This window comes from Corvus brachyrhynchos, unplaced genomic scaffold (assembly GCF_000691975.1).
Source record: "Corvus brachyrhynchos isolate BGI_N302 unplaced genomic scaffold, ASM69197v1 scaffold255, whole genome shotgun sequence".
In the NCBI taxonomy this organism is placed as follows: Eukaryota; Metazoa; Chordata; class Aves; order Passeriformes; family Corvidae; genus Corvus; species Corvus brachyrhynchos.
This window is the reverse complement of record NW_008238358.1, coordinates 2,129,920-2,148,167: the sequence shown is the minus strand read 5'-3', so window position 1 is coordinate 2,148,167 and position 18,248 is coordinate 2,129,920. Positions and strand designations below refer to the sequence as shown.

Below are 18,248 nucleotides of genomic sequence, written 5' to 3'. Positions count from 1 at the left end.
TTCTCTTTTTTTTTTTTTTTTTTTTTTAAACTGGTTTCCTTAATAGACAGCTAATTCTGTTTTTGGGCTTAAAAAAAAAAAAAAAAAAAGGTGGTGCTAGCTAAAATGAGAAACTGACTGCACCAATATTTTTTCTCTTTTTTTTTTTCTTTCTATAAATCTTGGTGTGTTTTACAGCTATATGGATGAAAGACATTGTGTACTGAAGGGCTAATGCCAGGAAATAATGAGAAACTATTTAGGGAGAAGAAGGCTTTTACAGATTGCTGGACAGAACTAACCTTTTGGAAGACAGGCATGAAATTTTGTGTCAGTCTAAAACATGTGGGGTTTTTTAACATCCAAGAAAATACCACTTAAGAAATGTAAAGGTTCTATTACAGGTTTGGTTTTGGTTTTTTTTTCCTGTCTGAAACAAAGACTCTTAATTGGCACTGTCACTTGCTGATTTAACTCATAAGAGTGTTTTTTCTATAAATTAGAATATGTAATTTCCTGAAGTCTGCTTTGGAAATGTGAAAGATGCTAAGCAATACAGAATTAGGAAACCTCTAAATATAGTGTATGAGTATATCCAGTGTTATGATTTGACTGTATAAGTAGAGCTTATACAGCTATGCAGTTTATAGGCTTATACAGCTTCAGTTCTACTCCTATCTTTGTGCATGTACTCTGTATGAAATGGCTCATTGATGACATTATTAATGATTTTGCTGAAAAGGCAGATATAGCTCTGCTGATGGGTTTGAGCATTGAGCACAAAAGACCAGCACACCTCTCTGCCATTTCCCTCAAAACATGTATCCATGTCAGATGTATTTACCATAGAAAGGATAAAACCTTTACCAGCTAGTGTGAGGATTTCTTTGCCTCATTGGAGAGGAATTGTCATTTGATTCAATACTTTAAAAAATAACAAAGGCCTCCAGAGTGTTGTCGTACTTTTTTTCTGCTTTTGTTTTGCATTATCTTGAGCAAAGGAGCTTAAAGGAAGCTCATGCAAAGTACCATAGAAACCATATTTTATTAACTTGCTGACTTCAAATCCACATAAAAATGGTGCAGAAGTCATGATAGGAATGCTGATTACATGGTTGGTGTGATTACATGGTGATTGTTGAAAAGTAAAGCCTGGTTTGCTACAGCAGTTTGTTCCCAAGGCCTTACTGCCGGAGAAGAGTTCCCAATGTGTGTGAGTTTGAGCTGTAATAGGTGCATACAATGTGGAGGTGATTCAGTTCCCTTTCAGACACCTGACATTGCAGTCTATATGGCTGCATAACCACATTAATGTAATGAAGGAAATTATAAATAAAAAGAACCCAAGTGTGTCAAGTTCTTTCTCATATTTTTGAGGTAGGATACCAGCAGTCAAATTAGAATGTCAAATAAGGTATGATTTTTTATATTAATTTTTTTTCATTCCTTTTGGAATACTTAGTTTAAACAGTGAGTCTTGTTGGAAAAAATTGGCACTACATGTTGACAAATGTAAGTCTTAGGTTTCTTTGGTGGTATAGTAGTAATTCGCTCTGGGGTAAAAAAAAGCTTGATTATTTATAAATATTTGTATTTATTTATATACTCTATAGTGTATTCATTTTGAGTAATCCCAATTAGGATTTCTCATGCTGGTCTCACATGAGGCATGGGTTCTCATGGGTTGTGCAATAGCACAGACGGGCAGCTACTGCAAAGAAAACATTCTTCGGGATGTGAGGCATGAAGGGTATGCTGTTTGCTCTCTTGTAAAGCATTTCATGATCTTACTGAAAAAGACTTGTTGGCCATTTTAGGGAATTAACTTCTGGAGATATGATTTCAGCTGTCAAAAATTATGGTTTTCCTAATACTGAGAGGGAATTACCAGAATCTGAAATACAGAATCTGAATTTTCAGATTATGAGGATCCACACTTGTAGTTCCAGAGATTATGGATCTGATGGCATCTTCAGGGGTGAAGTTGCTATCACAGAAATCAAAATTCCTTTCTTGGTATTTGTATTTGAAAAACACCAGTTGCTCTCAGTTTTGTGGTTAGTGTTGCTATCAGTTTAGAGCCGAGGCTATAAAATTTGTGTTACAACTTTCTGAATCCCTTGAGATTCTGAATTCCACGATCTGAAAAGCAAATTGCGCAACTCTGTGAAGAGGCAAGGGAAGGAACAGTAGGTGATCATCTGTATAAATATAGGTAACATTTGTTTTCTAGGATATGGAAGCTTTCTGTCACTTATACCCATCTAGATGTTTTACCAAATGGAGTCTCTGATTTTCCCTCCTGTAAAGACTTTCCTTTTCAACATTAGAAGCTAAACAATGGATTGTTCCCATTTTCCTCAAATAATATCTATCATGTTGTGTAGGGTTAGTCATTGCATTTCTACATGCTTTTTTTGTGCTTTTTTCTTGCACAGATGTATGTATGCAATGGTCACATTAATGAGGTTTTGAGCTAGCTGAATTTTTTTGTTGTGACTTTCCTGTGGGTTTGTTCGTATTGAAGGCTTTTGTAAGCTGTGAGGCTCTTGCTTGTGTCTTCCTTTTTCTGCACAGAGTTCATAGAGGATGTGTCAGGGTAAATAGCTACTGGCAAAGGCAAACTCTTTTTAGCATGTGCAACAGTGGATAAACAGTCTTCATCCCAAAAGATGTTCTAACAGACCTGTAGATTTCTATACTGTTACTGAAATGGGTTTCCTTTTGGTTGTTCCTGGATCATTTTCTTATTTGGTTTTGGATCACTGGAAAAAAAAAAACGAAACACAACTAAACCCATTCTTTTCCTCATGTCTTGGTTCTCACTGGGATGTTTCTAAAAATGTTTTAGTTTTCAGAAAACAATAGGCAAGATAATTTTGTATGGCTTTTTGAAATTTATGTAAGGACGACATGAGGTTCAATGTGGATGAATACCAACTGAGCTTCAATCACTGTGTAATAATTGGCATCTCATTTATTTGGACACTTCTAATCTTCGGTAGAAAGTTGAAAACGTTCTTCCAAATATGTTTTGTTCTCATGTTTCGTTCCATTGTGGCTGTCCTTAGGGATTTCCCAGGCCACCTGTTTACCTGATGAAGATCATGCAATTTGTTTGTGGCAATTAAGGCAGCTGATTGCATGGAGGAGGATTTAGGAATCTGCTTAATGAATTTTTTAACACTTTTCTTTTTAAATGTAGTTCATTGCTGGGGAAAAGGAAGCTCAGGTTGGTGTATTGCCAACAGATGCTTCCTTGTGGTTCATTAGGAGGTGTTTGTGATCTGTCAGTTGGGTGACCTTTCCCACAGAACTTTAGTGGAACACTCCATGAGTTCATGGAAATCGATTGGCAGCTTGTCTTTTGTATGATTAACAATTTTGTGTCTGGATCTTTTCATTAGGGTGGATGACGTTCCTCCAGGAATATCACTGCTTCCTGATAACATTCTTCAGGTCGTCAGGCTCCAGTTGCTACAGTGTGTCCAGAAAATGTCAGATGGCCTGGAAGAGCAGCAGCAGACTCTGTCACTTTTACTTGTGAAATTCTTTATCATCCTTTGCAGGTATTTGTTCTAATTGTTACCTCAGCAAGACTATTGTTTTGTTTAAGAAATCTTGATGCAGCCTATAAATACAGATTTCAATGACATGTACAATGTGATTTGACACTTTCCCAGTAGAAACAGAAAAATTACACTTCTCACAATCTTCAAAATAGAGGCAGAGGCAATAAAAGAGAGAGAGGAGAGCAGTGCAATCATCTTAGCAATAATGTTTGTGATAGGAATAGAAGGGGATTAAATGCTAAATTCCTTGTAGTTATAGAAGATAAATCTCTGGGAATTCAAGATATGATGTTCCTGGTATAAGAAATACTTTTAAAAGAAAAGGTGCACTCTAACAAGCATTAGCTATGAAATAACTTGAGAGAATTGTACAGGAAGAACTGTTTCACATTCTTAACATGGTTATAATTCCATAAACAGCTTGTGAAACTTATTACACTACTCATGCAGCTGATTTCCTTCTGAAGCTTATGCCTGATAGTGTAATTCTGTTGACACAAATGAATAAACTGATTTTGGGGATCTATTCCTCACTTTTTCTTCAGTTTTCTGTTGCAAAGTGCATTTAGAGAGAGGAAGGGAATAAAATATAATAGAGAATCTCCTTTATTGAGGACAGTTTGAAACAGCATTTTTTAACACTTTGGCTCTTCTTACCTCTGAAACAGAGAGCTGAATGGCAGTGTGTAAGTATCCTGGAATACTGAATATAAGGTGAATAGATGGTGGTAATGTGTTTCTAAATTAAAAACTGTTGTCACCTTTACTTCCTGAGAAGTTCTGCTACGTCATCACTTTGGTGTCTGATCTTTGTGACTTCAAAATTGAGAAATTCTTTGTTGTTGTTGGGATTTTTTCTTAAAATAATTTATTAGGTGTTTTCCTCCAGAGAATTTAAAGTGAATCAATGTTTCTAGGTAATATGTTTACTAAAGTTCTAGAAAGTGTATGAACTAGTAAAGTGGAAGTTATTCTTTGTTATCAGATGCCATTTCTGAGCTTTCTATTTAGGGTGTCCTGGGAATCTGCTTAACCTCTGAAACCCCAAATTCCAGATGGAATTGGCCGGCAGCAGAGTGACTCGAACCTTTCTTCCTGTTAGACGAAAACTTGTGAGCTCTGTAACTGACAGAAATAAACATTTGAGTATGTGCAGTCTTTTGGAGAGTATTTTTGAAATGCTGGTATACTTTTGTATGAATATAGCCAGAATGCTAAAACAAACATTGTTTGAACTAGCTTCAGATGAACTGTGTACAATGCTGTGGTTTTTATGTCGTCTTCACAGGAATTTGGCTAATGTGGAAGAGATTGGGATGTGTTCATACATTAACCATGTTATCACCATGACTACGTTATACATTCAACAGGTACGTGGTTAACAATTCTTATCTGTTTTTCTGCTATCTGATACTTCCTGCTCCTCGTTATGTGGTCTGCTCTTTCAGTAATAGTGTTATATGGAGAACAATTCATAGGCTCAGAACTGTTCTGGAGGAGATTAAGATTAATTTTCAACTTCTGGAAATTTTCTGATCATAGCTTTCTTTTTCTCCTCAGTTAAAAAGCAAAACAAAAGAAAAAGAAGTGGAAGATCAGACCCCAATAGAAGAATTTGTGAGACATGCATTGGCTTTCTGTGAAAGTCTCTATGATCCATATCGAAACTGGAGGCAGCGAATTGCAGGGTATGTGTGGACTAGGACAGGATTGTAAATACTGTGATTTATGAGAGCTATAACCATGAATCAGTAGAATCACACCTCAGAAACATGTTATGCTTTCTCAAACTGGATATGATTTAAATAAATTTCAAAAATTATAATACATTTACTGTTAGTATAAAAGTTAAAGTTAAATCTGAGGATATACTAAGGGGCAATTGGTTGTAACTGACCACCACAAAGGTGCTTACATTGCTCTCTCCATCTGAAAACTGGCCATTTTTCTGAACTGGTGGAACAAAGAAGCCAAAAGGAATGTGGTGGGCAGACTTGCTCAAACTAGGGCAAAAGAAGTTATTGAAGTCTACAGTGTAGATAAGTTTCATCTTTGAAAATAAGTTTGTAAATATATCAGTAGAATTGCATCCCTTTCATTTGATGGTGCGTTCCCTCCAGCCTGATGAACCCATAATAATGTTTTGTGCCCATTTAAAATTGCTTGGTCGAGAAATTTGGCAGTCTAGCTGGTGGCTTAGTTATAATATGCATGGACTAAATAAGAGATTGCTGGCTTTTTCATTTTATTTTTTTAACTAAACCATTTTGTAAAATTTAAAGTATTTCTGGGTGCAGACTGAATATGGGATTAGCTGTGATTCATGTTTTCAGGATGAAATACTGCTTCACTATTCTTTTTCCTCCTGTAGGCAAAAGATAACTCCTGATTTTTGGCAGTGTTTTCTATTACGTCATATTATAGTTTCATATTATAAGTCATAAATTAATAAATAAGTCATAAAGGTATCATATCTAATTTCTTTGGCATATGTTTTTTAATGTAATTGCAGACGTTTGATTAGTACAGTTGAAAGGAGCAGACAGAAGTATAAACCAGCTTCCCTCACTGTTGAGTTTGTCCCTTTCTTTTACCGTAAGTATTACTGACAGCCTGTTAATAAATAGTCTTCTTTAGAGGAATGAACTTAATGAGTCCAAGTAACTTTCTCCTAAGCGTGCCTGATAATGTAAAAGTCCCTTACTTGCTTTCTGAGGCTGAATGAAGTGGGTTGCTTTGGTTGCTTGTTGTTTGTACTTGTTTTTTGCTCTGAGCACCACTATTTTTCCATTTCTGCTCATCTTTGAAAGCCTTTTTCTTTATTTCTAGACTTTATTTTGGTGCCCAACATGGTTTAATAGGGTTGGTTCTGTGAATTGCCAACTTTTCCATTTATTATGGTGCATAGTGATTGCACATGAGATCCCTCTAGTAACTGTGCTGATAACTCTCATGGAAGAATAATCTTAGGAGAGTGTTCATGCACTTCTGTCTCTTTAATATGATTTAACAGCTAGAAAAGATGAAACTCTGTGCCATTCAACTAGTGAATGCTCCTTGGCCTTGAGTTTGGAAAACACTTTTCTCTCTGGTTAAGTCATTAAATATCATGATGGCTACTTTGGAATTCATGTGTTCTTACCATTACAGACTGTTTGTGTGGAAAAGAAGGATTTACATGTCCATATTCTGTACTTAAATCTCAGGAATGTGGGATGCCCAGGTAGTTTGTCAGTTTAACATACCAAAATGCTAGTCCTACAGAATTGAAGCAGCGGGAATAAGCGGGAGGGATGGGGAGTGGAGTGAAATCAGCCCTTTTTGCAACTATCCATTAACTTGGTTGTAACTGAAAATTTAAAGAAAAGGTTCTATTCCTGGAGTGGTAGCATTTATGAATTTGATTCTTCTAGGTTTGAGTCACAGCTCCTGTTCCTTGAGACTCCATTGCTGTGTACAAAAAAATAGGATAGTTGCCAAAAAGACCGAATTGTCGATGTCAGTAAAATGCCCTTATCTTCGTGCCAGAGCACTGGAAACCCACTCTAAAGGCTGCTACTGACAAATGTCATCTCTAGGTTCTCTCCTCTCCATTCAGTGCATTGCACTGTGGTTTCTCCTAAGTCTCTTAAATATCATATAATGTGACCGAGCTAAAAGTGTGCTAATTAGCAGGCAGTTGCTCATCTGCTTGTTGGCCAACTCGTAGAAAGGACAGAGTTAGAATTTGCTGAGCATGTGCCTTAAGCGTTCTGCCATGCCAGGACTAATTTGAGGGAGGGTGGTTTCAGTCTACCACCCCTAACAATTTATTCATGGTCTGCTAGGTACTGCTTTTTTCAATTTGCCTGAGGCTCTATAAAGATCCAGAGGCTATAAGTCAAGGAGTGGTGGTACCAGCTCACTAAGTGTGATCATATAAGCTTGGTTCTGTTTGGAGAACTGATTTAAAAAACAGCTCTGCAATCTTCATTTAAAACAGGCTTAGACATTTAGTATATAGTCAGAAATCTTACTTGCCAATAATTGGTATTTCCAAAAATAATCCTTTCTAGTTTCTTGCAGCTGCATTAGGTCTAGTGTTATTGCTATAACAACAATATCCAGGTTATATCTATTGCTAAGAAGAGTTCTTGAGGCTGTTTAGGACTAATTTCTATCAGATATGACAAGAGGAGAGATGCAGGGTAGTTGTTGTTAAAGAGATTACTGCTAGAAAGGTTACAGATCTGCACAGGATTCTCTGGCACTCTGCCTTAAAGTCAGCAAACTCAGGGACTGGTTTTTTTGAGCTACCTGCACTGCATATGGCATCAGACTTTCCATGCCAACATTTCTCTGAACTTTGTCATGCTTGATAACTGGTTGTGTGTTAGTACGTCCTTCTATTTCTCATTAGTATGGACAAAATGGGCTCCTTTTTACATTACGAATCAAGATCAAAAGTTGTATGTCTCTAGTTCTGAAAGCTGGCATGGAAAGTTTTATGTGAGCTGAAGGTGTGGCCCTGTGAATTCCTGATAGATGTGGTCACGTTGTGTTACTTTGATAATGCTGGAGTTGGTATGTTTGTGTCTGAGTTATGTAAAAGAAAGTGGAGATGATACAGTTGAAATTTTTTTAAATTTGTATGACGACAGGGAATATAGGAGGGGTTTTTTGTTATTTGTTGGTGGGGTTGTTTTGAGGAAAATCTCCTTTTTTTTTAATCAGAGTGCTTTCAAGAAAGTGAACATCTCAAGGAAAGCCTAAAATGTTGCCTGCTACACCTCTTTGGAGCTATTGTGGCTGGTGGTCAGGTAAGGATACTCTAAACTTTTCAGTTGCTGAAACCTCCAAATGCTTGTTTCTTGTTTAAGGCTTTTAAATACTCCATAACTTGTAAATGAGAAGAATTTATTATAGATGGTTAATTCTTTTTGTCTTATGAACTTTGGGATCATTCTGTGCAATACTACCTAAACGCTAAAAGCTGGGTCCTGATTTCAAGTAACAGTAGAAGTTTGCTGTTCAGAACAGCTGCATGTTCATATGAACTTACTGTAATATTTAAAAGAAGAAATGTGGGTAACTTGATTAGGGATTTCTACCTGCAGAGATGAAAGTTTTGTGTTCATGAGCATGAAATTGATCTAGCTTACTTCCCAGTGCTGACAGTAAGCTGTTTTCAGTAGGAGGCATGGGGTCTTTACAGCTTGGAAGCTGTTGAAAGTCTTTGAAAGAGTTTGAGGAAAAGAGGGTATTCAGCAGCAGCAAAGCCAACATCCACTTTCTTGCCTGACTTCTGTAATGTCCTGCTTAGTCTGGTCACAAGCAGCTGCTACATCTGATGATCTTGGAGAGAGTGTTTTTAAAGGTTGCCAGGGAGCTGCAAAGCCAGGCTCTGCTCCATCAGGGCAGTCAAGCTGAGGCTAAGCAGGATGGCCAGAAGAAGTTGACCTGACTGGCAAAAGGTGCGATCCCACTATACCCAGACAGAGTGATGGGAGCAGGTGTGGTGGCAGGAACCAGGATCAACCAGCCCAGCCTACTAGACAAGACTGTAGTGATAAAGCCTAAAGTCAAGCCAGGAAGTCTGGTCAGCACATCAGAGCACGGGTTAGCTTTACCAGTGGTAACTGGAGTCAGTCAAGAGGCCCGTGGTTGCCAGCCCCATCCATAGCCATGAAGCAGGGCTAAGGTCCAGCTGGGCAGTCAGGTCAGTGGGTCAGGTTCAAGTCACGACATGGCCAGGCATGGCCATGGCTGCAGTGTAGATCAGACAGGTAAAAGGTTGAGAGCCAAAGCTGGAATGCAGCTCCCTACAGAGGGCAGGGAGCTCCTGACAGAGCTTCTCAAAGCTCACCACAAGCCTGGCTTCCTATCCCTGAGCCTATGCAGTCAGGCCCCCAGGAAAAAAGGTGAGGAAATGCACTCGGGGCCCAGACAAACATTTGCTAATTACTATGTTCTTATCACATGTTCTAAAGTATCATCAATCTCATAATCTAAAATGAAAACTCAGGTGAAGGTTTGCCTCAAATTAGCAGTTTATCAAGGCTGCCTTGCAAGAATTTTATAACACATATTTAAATTGTATTTCCTTTTCTACATAAGCATTCCCTTCGGAAAAGAGAGTCTATTTAAGTGAATGAGATGGGATGCAGTTCATCTGTAGCCATCAACATAATCCAAATAGAATGTTTCTTATTTAACAACTACATAGCATTAGTATATATAATAATGCATATTGCATGATTCAGATGTCTCAGGTAGACACAGCTGGTTTGAAGTGGTTTAAGTTCTTCTAAATTCATTCATTTTTCTTGATAATTTTTTTGCCGTAATGGGTTTCAGAGGAATGCTCTTCAAGCAGTATCTCCTGCCACCATGGAAGTCTTGATGCGTGTTTTAGCAGACTGTGACAACTGGGATGACAGAAACCCTGAGGAAGTGAGCAGGAAGGCAGAGCTGACTCTGAAGTGCCTGACAGAAGTTGTCCATATCCTCCTAACCAGCAGTTCTGACCAGCGCCAAGTTGAGACAAGTACAATATTGGAGAACTATTTCAAGTTGCTTAATTCAGACCATTCAGCCTTACCTAATCCAAGGCGATGCAGGCAGTGGGAGAGCAGATTCATAGCACTACAGATCCAAATGCTGAGTGAGTACCCAGTTCCTTTCAATATTTCTTGACAATAACTCTGAAGCAAAAATGTTGACTTGGCTAAGCAATTGAAAAATTTCTAACATTTCTTCTTAGATATTTCTTGTTTAATCACTTACTAAAAAAAAAAACTGAAGAAACCATATCAGACTGCTACCATTTAACTAGAGTGTCAAGGTTGATAGACTGAAAGTCTCCATTAAAAGAGAAAAACTTTGCTAGGCAACAAGTGACACTTATCAGAACCTTAGTAATTGCAGAATAAGACTGTTCTGTAATAAAACAGCCATGTGGTGCTGTTCTGTGATAGTTTGATTTTCAAATGGCATTGTTGTAAACATTGGCCAGAAGTAATAGTCTGAAAGAGCTGTGTATAAGTCTTTGGGTATGAATGCAGGGGTTTGAGTTTTTTCCATTTTGATGTTCAGCACAGGAAATAAAGGTGTTTCTTTTCCCATACTTCCAAGAAAACTGAGGAACAGTACTGCAGCCACAGAGAGTGCTTACAGTATAAGGCTGTTGTAGAACGCAGAGTAATTGCTTGGTGAGGAAACAAGTGTTTATGTGCTTTAAAAAAAAGGTAATACTGCTTATGTACTCACAATTGGCAATGACTTGAAACAGAGCCCAAAACAATCAAAGATACTCATTAGCTGAATTTTTCTCCATATATAGTAGGCTATATGGTAATTTTTACAGTGTCAAAATGTTTAGCTTTTAGGCCCAGTGATTTAAGATGTTCTTAAAATGCATATCATTCTTGATCAAAATTGCAGAGCATATAATTTGTCTAATTTTTCCCTGATATATATTATGGAACGTGCAGGAAAAAAATGCTTGATGGATTTGGAAGTGTTTTGTCTTTGATGCCAGTTCTGTTTTAATTTTATAGATACCATCACAGCCATGTTAGACTGCACAGATAGGCCTGTTCTGCAGGCAATTTTCCTTAACAGTAACTGCTTTGAGCATCTCATTCGACTGTTGCAGAACTGCAAGGTAAGTTTTCCCTTATCAGCATATTTTGAACAAAACCTGCCTTGTATTATCATTAATGAAGTAGAGGTGTCTCGTGTCTGTCTTGTGGTTAAAGCAATTGATACTTAACTTTGAGTCCTGAGCAAAATACCTTTACAGACCCCGCTCAGTCTCCATAATCTGTTATGATGCTGTATCTTTGAATCAGTGCTGAATCTTTTCTTGCCTATTAAAAACTCTCAGATGTCAGACTTTGAGCAAAGCACAGTGACCTCTAACAGTATGTCTGATTGAAAAAAATCAATCCCCCAGCCTTTTTATTTGGGTTTTTGCTGTGGGGTTTGTGGCTTTTTTTTTGGTTTGTTTTATTTCTTTTATATTCTATCACTGGATTGCTAGGAAGTCACTTAACAACTGCTGCCAGAGGTCTGCATTCTAATTTCAGAGGAATGTTTTTCCATTTAAAAAAATCTTGCTGGTGTGCCATTGTAACTGTTTCAAAATATTTGAGTCCTGTGTGTGGCTGATGTAAAATATGAGCTCAAGCTGTTAAAAATGTTCTTCAATTTTTCCTTTTCTAGATGGGATTTAGGGTTTTCATCTCAACCGCAAATGGTCGAAATTTGCAAACTTCCACTGATTGCACTGATTTCATTTTTCCTTGTGTAAAAGAACATGGATATGATGTAACACTCTCCACTGTTTTGTTTCTCTTTTTCTGATATGTTAGTGACACGGCTGTTTTGAGCTCTTCTGATACTGGTAATTTAATGCTAGCTACAATGTGCAATTTGTTTCTAATCCATTTAGAATTTTGGATTAAAATGCATTTCAGTGCAATGATGTATTAAAAATAAATGTGTTTGGCTTATGTCTTAATTTTAATTATAATCAGTGGCAGAATGCCAGCTGACTTGAAGTGTTTTGAATAGTTTGTAGTTTTATTATCTCCTTCTGAAAAGACATTATTTGACCTTTCTATTCTCCTCCTGTGTTTGGGAATCTCTGCCTATTTTTGTACTAACCTTGTGCTCTGTAAGAAACTCCTTTTTTGGTTTCTTCTAAAATCATCAACAATGTGATGTTTACCTCTTCATGGAGACTCTTAGCTGTGCTCCTGCTCTCATAAACAAGTGGTGGAATTTAAGAAGGCAGGAACAGCTGCTCTATTTTTTATTGCAGCTTGCTGTTTTTATTTTTATTCTTCCTGTCTGTATGTTATATGTTCTTTTAAGGCTTTTTCCTGGGATACAGTCTCACATATCACTGTGTTGTTTAGAGATCAGTGGTGCCAGTTTGGTACACAGTGTGCTTTTTTAGCCTCTCACAGGCAAAATACCCCCAAGGGTGAGAAGTGGGAGAGAAAGAAGCAGGACAGGTGTTGCAGTATATTTGTACTTCCAAATATACTGTCTCTCTATTCTTTTTCAAAGCCAAATAGCAAAGACTGATTTAGCTGTAGAATTAGGATTTCTACTTATTAGCTGGGGGTGGAGACCCTATTTCTAGATTTTTTTCCATCATTTGTGAAAATTGCTACTGGGTTCCTAAGCAAGCTGTGTGTGAAAAGCATGTTCTGCGTCTTGTCAGAGAGCATGAGAGTCCATACACATCTCTGAAACTCAGGAATGTATTGGATCTTCTGCAAACTTGAAATGCAAGTAATTTCTATGGAAAGGAGGGGTAAAGAAAATACATACTACTATTTCTGCTATAGATATCCCCAAGAACTTGGGGTGTTCAAGGCTACATTTCTAGTCGTACTTCCTAGTCATTTGCAGTATAAAGATCTTGTAAAAGGTAAATCCTTTTTTTTCATATTTGCTGGTTTTAAGGCTCATGGGCAAACTGTCTTTCCTTAACTATGCTTTAGGGTTAGAGATCTGCTCAAAAGCTTTTCAAAACTTCTTGGTTAAGTTTTGATGATCTGAATGTTGCTTTTTGCCAGTGATATCCAAAAAGAGGGACTGTAATTTAGAGGTATCAGGAGGTGCTTATTCAGTACTGAGAGTCATTTAACAAACTGTTTTGTCAGTGTTGGATCTTTTCTCATCTATTTAGCTCTCTCAGAGGTCAGACTTTGAGCAAGCACAATGACCTCTAACAGTATGTCTGCTTAAAATAAAAAAATGGGGTTTTTTAACAGCTTTTAAATGGAAGAATTAAAACCATGTAGACATTGTAGAAAAAAAAAATCAATTTTTTGTTTTCACATGCCTTATGAGAAATGAAGTAACTCATACAAAAAGTTTTATGGGCTCTTTATTTTTGCATTGTCTGCATTTGCTTTTGTGTAATGTACATATTCTTGTTAATGTTACAGTCCTCTGAGGCATGTTACAGTTATTTTGCATTAAGTGCTCTTGGCTGTGATGTATCTTTCAAAGTGTTTCTAATTATGTGCTTTCACACCTATGTAAATCAAAGTAATATCTTAAATGTTGTCCTTTGTTTTGCCCTAATTTATGGAAGTCTATTTCTCAGGTTGTTCCTCTTCAGAGAGACTAACCTGGCAGATAATGGAACAAAACATGTGTATGTGTGGGAAAAGACAAATGCGTAGGTTTTACCCACTAAGGGAAAGTATTTCCTTTTTCTTAAAGGAACCTCTAAAACGTTTTAGTCAGGGTTTTTTTTAATACCTCAATAGAATCTTAAAACAGAAGGAGGTAAATCTTAGTTCTGACTAGGTTACAGCTAAATTTGGCACGCAAATTGACTGCAATTGATTATGAATTTGGGTGAGTTTGAAAGTTTCAAATTCAGGAACTGACAAGGAATCTAGCTACTGAACATAGAGCAGTTCCTTAGCTGAAGATGCAGTATAAGTGTATGTTTGATTTGAAGTTGTTTACCACCTGTCTGATTCTTAGGATGATGGCAGAGATATTTTGCCCTTCTTCCTGTCCTAAAGACTGTGTGCCCCAGAAATTCTGCTACTGTGCTGTTTGAAGATGAAAATATTCTGTCTAGGTATCTTCAGCTTTCACCTAGGGTGAAACATAAGTGGAAAATGGTGAAGCATCTGTATCCATTTCCTTGTTAATGCCCCACTCTTGTCTTTATTTCTTACAAATAAATTTCTTAGAACTCTCTGTCATGTTGCATATTGTAAATGAAATCACAGGTGCTGAGCCAGAGACGAGTATAAATTCCAGATAAATCTTTCTCTTTGTCTCAGTGACTACATATTTTCATGTATTTTTGGGGGGAAAAAAGTAATTACTCTTTAGCAAAAATACAGTGTAATTTTCAGTATATTAAGAATTAACAGAAGACTAATACTAATGGACAATTGTGTCTCATCAGTGTATGAAAGCTGTTTTTTTTCCTCCCCTATTTTTGTATGTGAAATGCAAATCCAAGGCAGCCTCCACAGATTTGGCTGCAGGTAACTGTTTAATGCAATTATTTCCATTATTCTTGTCTCTAACAGCTGTTTTTAAATGTTAACAATAAAGTGGCAGACAAGAGTGAGAAAGACCTTACCAACAAATTACTGACAGAAATGAATGAGGACCAGGTACCTACCTAAACTGTATTTTGCTTCAGTTGAAGTCAAGACACAATCACAGGAAAATTGATTCCTGTGCTTCACCTAAACCATCCTCCTTAAGCCTTCTGCAGCAAGATGAACTTAGGATGCTGCACAAATTAGCATTTCCTGGCTCTGGAAAACTATTTTCCTGAATAACAGATTGAATTCAGCCTTTGTTTTATTCATCTCCTTCAAACTGCAGATATTGGCAATAGAATGAGCATCACTTACACTTATTTTAAGGAAAAGGTGAAGTACATGAATGGGATCCAAATAAATTCTCTCGACCTGGTGGTGATTCTTTTTCCCCTCTTTTTCCTCTTTTTTGCTCTTTGTCTCAGCACTGTGGTGTTTTGGATTCTGGGGCCTTGTTTGTGAATCTCAATGGCTGTGTTTGGTGTCCTGATTCTTTGCTTGTCATCAAGAACAAATGTTCACAAAACAATGGACAGGCTGAATCAGGGAGGTAGGAATAGCCTGTTGCTTCACTTTTCACAAGTACTGTGGAAAGTTTAAAAAAATGCAAATTTTTGTATTAATTTTATAGTAGAATTATTTATTCTGATTAAAAATGTAAAAAAATGCTAAATACAAGGGATGGTAATTTACAAATTGTAATTTTTAACTAATAGCTCTGGCTTTTTTGGACACAGCACAACACTCTAACCGCATGTAAATGTTTCTTCACATCTAATAGAGTCTTCTGAGTCTTGACATTTCACTTTCATAATATGTCTGAGGTGCATATCATATTTCAGAGATGATGAAACAGTATGTTTGTTTGCACAGCGTTGCTGATTAGGTTTACTGATGGATGCAAAAGAGTTCTCCAACATTTTTGTTCTTAAAACCACCATAGAAATATCAATATAAACAAGAATTATAGAAAAAAAACCTCAAAAGATTACTTAAATTGGAGAGAGAGGTGTTGAATCAATGCAATGAGGCTATGGGTGAGGCAGCCACCTAACTGTGCTGGTGTGACTTATCTCTTACACTTCAGGGGTGTGTGTGTGCTGCACTGGTGTGCAGGGCCTTGGATGGAAAACAAGTAATTTTATATGAACTGCAGGTGCTGATTTTCCAGCAGTGCGCACACACACACACACACACACTCCAAGAGATTTCCTAATTGTTTTCCTCCCTCCCTCCCTCTTGAGGTTGTCCATTAGACGCATGAGGAAAACTTGTTTGTCCATCAGAATATTTGAGGTGCAGTTTGTGTTGCGAATGCTTCTCTCCTCTTGAAGTCGGTGGTTAGTTGTCTATTGTGATGTAATTCCTTGTAGGCTGTGGGGTTTGAAATTTTGACTGGTGGGGAGATGATTTTTGAAGCATGTTACCAAACTCTTGGTTTCCCTCGTGGCAGGAGGGCACAGCACAGATTTCGGAGCTGAACTGTCTTTGTGTGTTTGTATATGACTTCTGTACCTGCTACTTTCAGATGTTTCAGGGACACCTGGACTCCTTGGCAGTATCAACCATTCAAGCCCTCACAGCAGTAATGCACAAGTCTCCAGCTGCAAAGGTAACCGTGTCTATGCAGAGGGCTGTTTGCAGCTTCTTGATCTTGTTTCCAGTTAGTGCTTTTATCACAGTATCTTGATGGATCTTGCTAATGGAGATGAGCAGATTGTGGTCACACATTCATGCCAGATAGGAGTAGTTGATTAGCATTCCTTATCCCTTTGTGTGTCTAATGGCTGGACACTGAGTCACCTTTCTACCAAAACTGGAAGATCTAAGTATAATGGTAGTTGGAACCTTTGTAAAGGAGGTACAGTTGTTACTTTTCTCATGGATATATGGGATAGACTTAGTGGGTATTTAGAGGAATTTTCAGGCAACAGTTTGTGTTGTAGTTTTTTATGGCTTTAAACAAAGTCAGGACAGTATTGCTGTCCAGATGGTGGTCATGCCACTGCCCTGTGCCCTTCCTTGGTAGTTATTCTGGTGATTTGGTAAATGGATATGTTGTGGTTAGTTTGTGATTCTGACTGGAAGCTAAGCCCTTGGACAAACTGTATTTATTCCTGGGTTGCAGAATTCATTAAATTAACCCTTGGCTGAATGATTCCCTGGTCTTGGTACAGGCAAAGGGATGTGACTGTACAGTGGAGGGTAAAGGAAGAGTGGCAATCATCTGATTTTGTTGCTACTTTCAGTACAGCTTAAGGGAGAGACAACAGGATCAGTTATGCTCCTCCAGAGCATTACTGAAAGTGCTTATTTTGCCACAGACTCTGGAAAGCCTGGGAAGAGTTGTGTGTTGGAGGTGGGGACTAGCTGGGATTCACACAGAGTCAGTAGTTTTCAGTTGAACTTCTACTGCAACGTGTATTTTTTCTTTTCATGTTTACCTAAGTAATCACCTCACTTCTGTTGAAAGATTTATTCTTTAAAAAAAAAAATAATTTCAACACAGAGTATAGCCAGGAGAAGAGTATTCATTCCGTATGATGTGTTGGCTGTTTATTAATTAAACTATAAATGGATACTACCATTTGAACTTTGCTGATTGATTTAATTTTTTTTTTCTTCTTGTAAAATCAATTTGTTTTCAGGCAAGCTTCCTTGAAACACTTCTCTAATTTTTTTAAAGTGTTTAGGATGGGTGGTTTATAATCTGGTCTAGAAAAATCTTTTACTGAAAGGTTAATAGTTGAATGCTTCTAATTTTCAATGGAAACATTTCATGCTATAGCTTGCACTAAAAAGATGAAAAACGAAGCTATTTGTTCTTTGTGATAGTATTAACATTTGGATTATACCAAAGTAATTATGTTATTTTATAGGTAATTAATAAAATACAACTTTGAACTTTTATTTATCTGTATGCTGCAGTGAAATGCTTCTCATCTGCAGCATTCTAGAGACAGTAGAATGAGCAAGTTATCAAAAACAAATTTCTAACCTCTAATTACTATATTCTAATTATGTGTCTAATACTGTGTTGAATTAGAACCTGCTGCACTAGACAAGCAATTTTTATCCATATTATTTGTTAGTGAGACTGGAATTTTTATCCTCAGGAGGTCTTCAAGGAGAGGATTGGCTATGCACACATATATGAGGTACTAAAATCACTGGGTCAACCCTCACGGGAATTGCTGGAAGAACTCATGAATATGGTGAGCTGTGCCTGCTTTGAATGCAGAAATGCTGACATCTTTCAACAGTACTTCTAGTCCTATCTTACTGCATTTCATGTCTGTTTTTCAGGCTGTTGAAGGTGACCACATGGCTGTTGGGATACTAGGCATTAGTAATGTCCAGCCCTTATTGCTCCTCATCCAGTGGCTTCCAGAACTAGAATCACATGAGCTGCAGATTTTCATCTCAAATTGGTTGAGGCGAATCTGCTGCATTGACAGGCAGAGTCGTGCCACATGTGTCAATGCAAACATGGTCATCCGTATCATCGAGACCCTCAATTCCCACTCGGCGCTCCACTGTACGTGTGCAGAGAACCTGATTGCCCTGCTGGGCTCCTTGGGGAGCCAGTCCATGGGCTCGGACGGGCTGCTCCAGCCTG

The 18,248-nt window shown here is 37.6% G+C and overlaps 1 protein-coding gene across 1 annotated transcript in view; it reads left to right on the top strand.

The window, feature by feature from the left end:
- The window catches only part of NBEAL1 (neurobeachin like 1), a 79,689-nt gene that overhangs the window by 16,735 nt on the left and 44,706 nt on the right, over positions 1 to 18,248 (top strand). Inside the window, 10 exon segments of the mRNA XM_017735564.1 lie at positions 3,387 to 3,548; positions 4,840 to 4,921; positions 5,112 to 5,239; positions 6,064 to 6,146; positions 8,265 to 8,350; positions 9,888 to 10,194; positions 11,090 to 11,196; positions 16,158 to 16,241; positions 17,746 to 17,844; positions 17,936 to 18,244. Coding sequence (XP_017591053.1) covers positions 3,387 to 3,548; positions 4,840 to 4,921; positions 5,112 to 5,239; positions 6,064 to 6,146; positions 8,265 to 8,350; positions 9,888 to 10,194; positions 11,090 to 11,196; positions 16,158 to 16,241; positions 17,746 to 17,844; positions 17,936 to 18,244 — 1,447 coding nt within the window.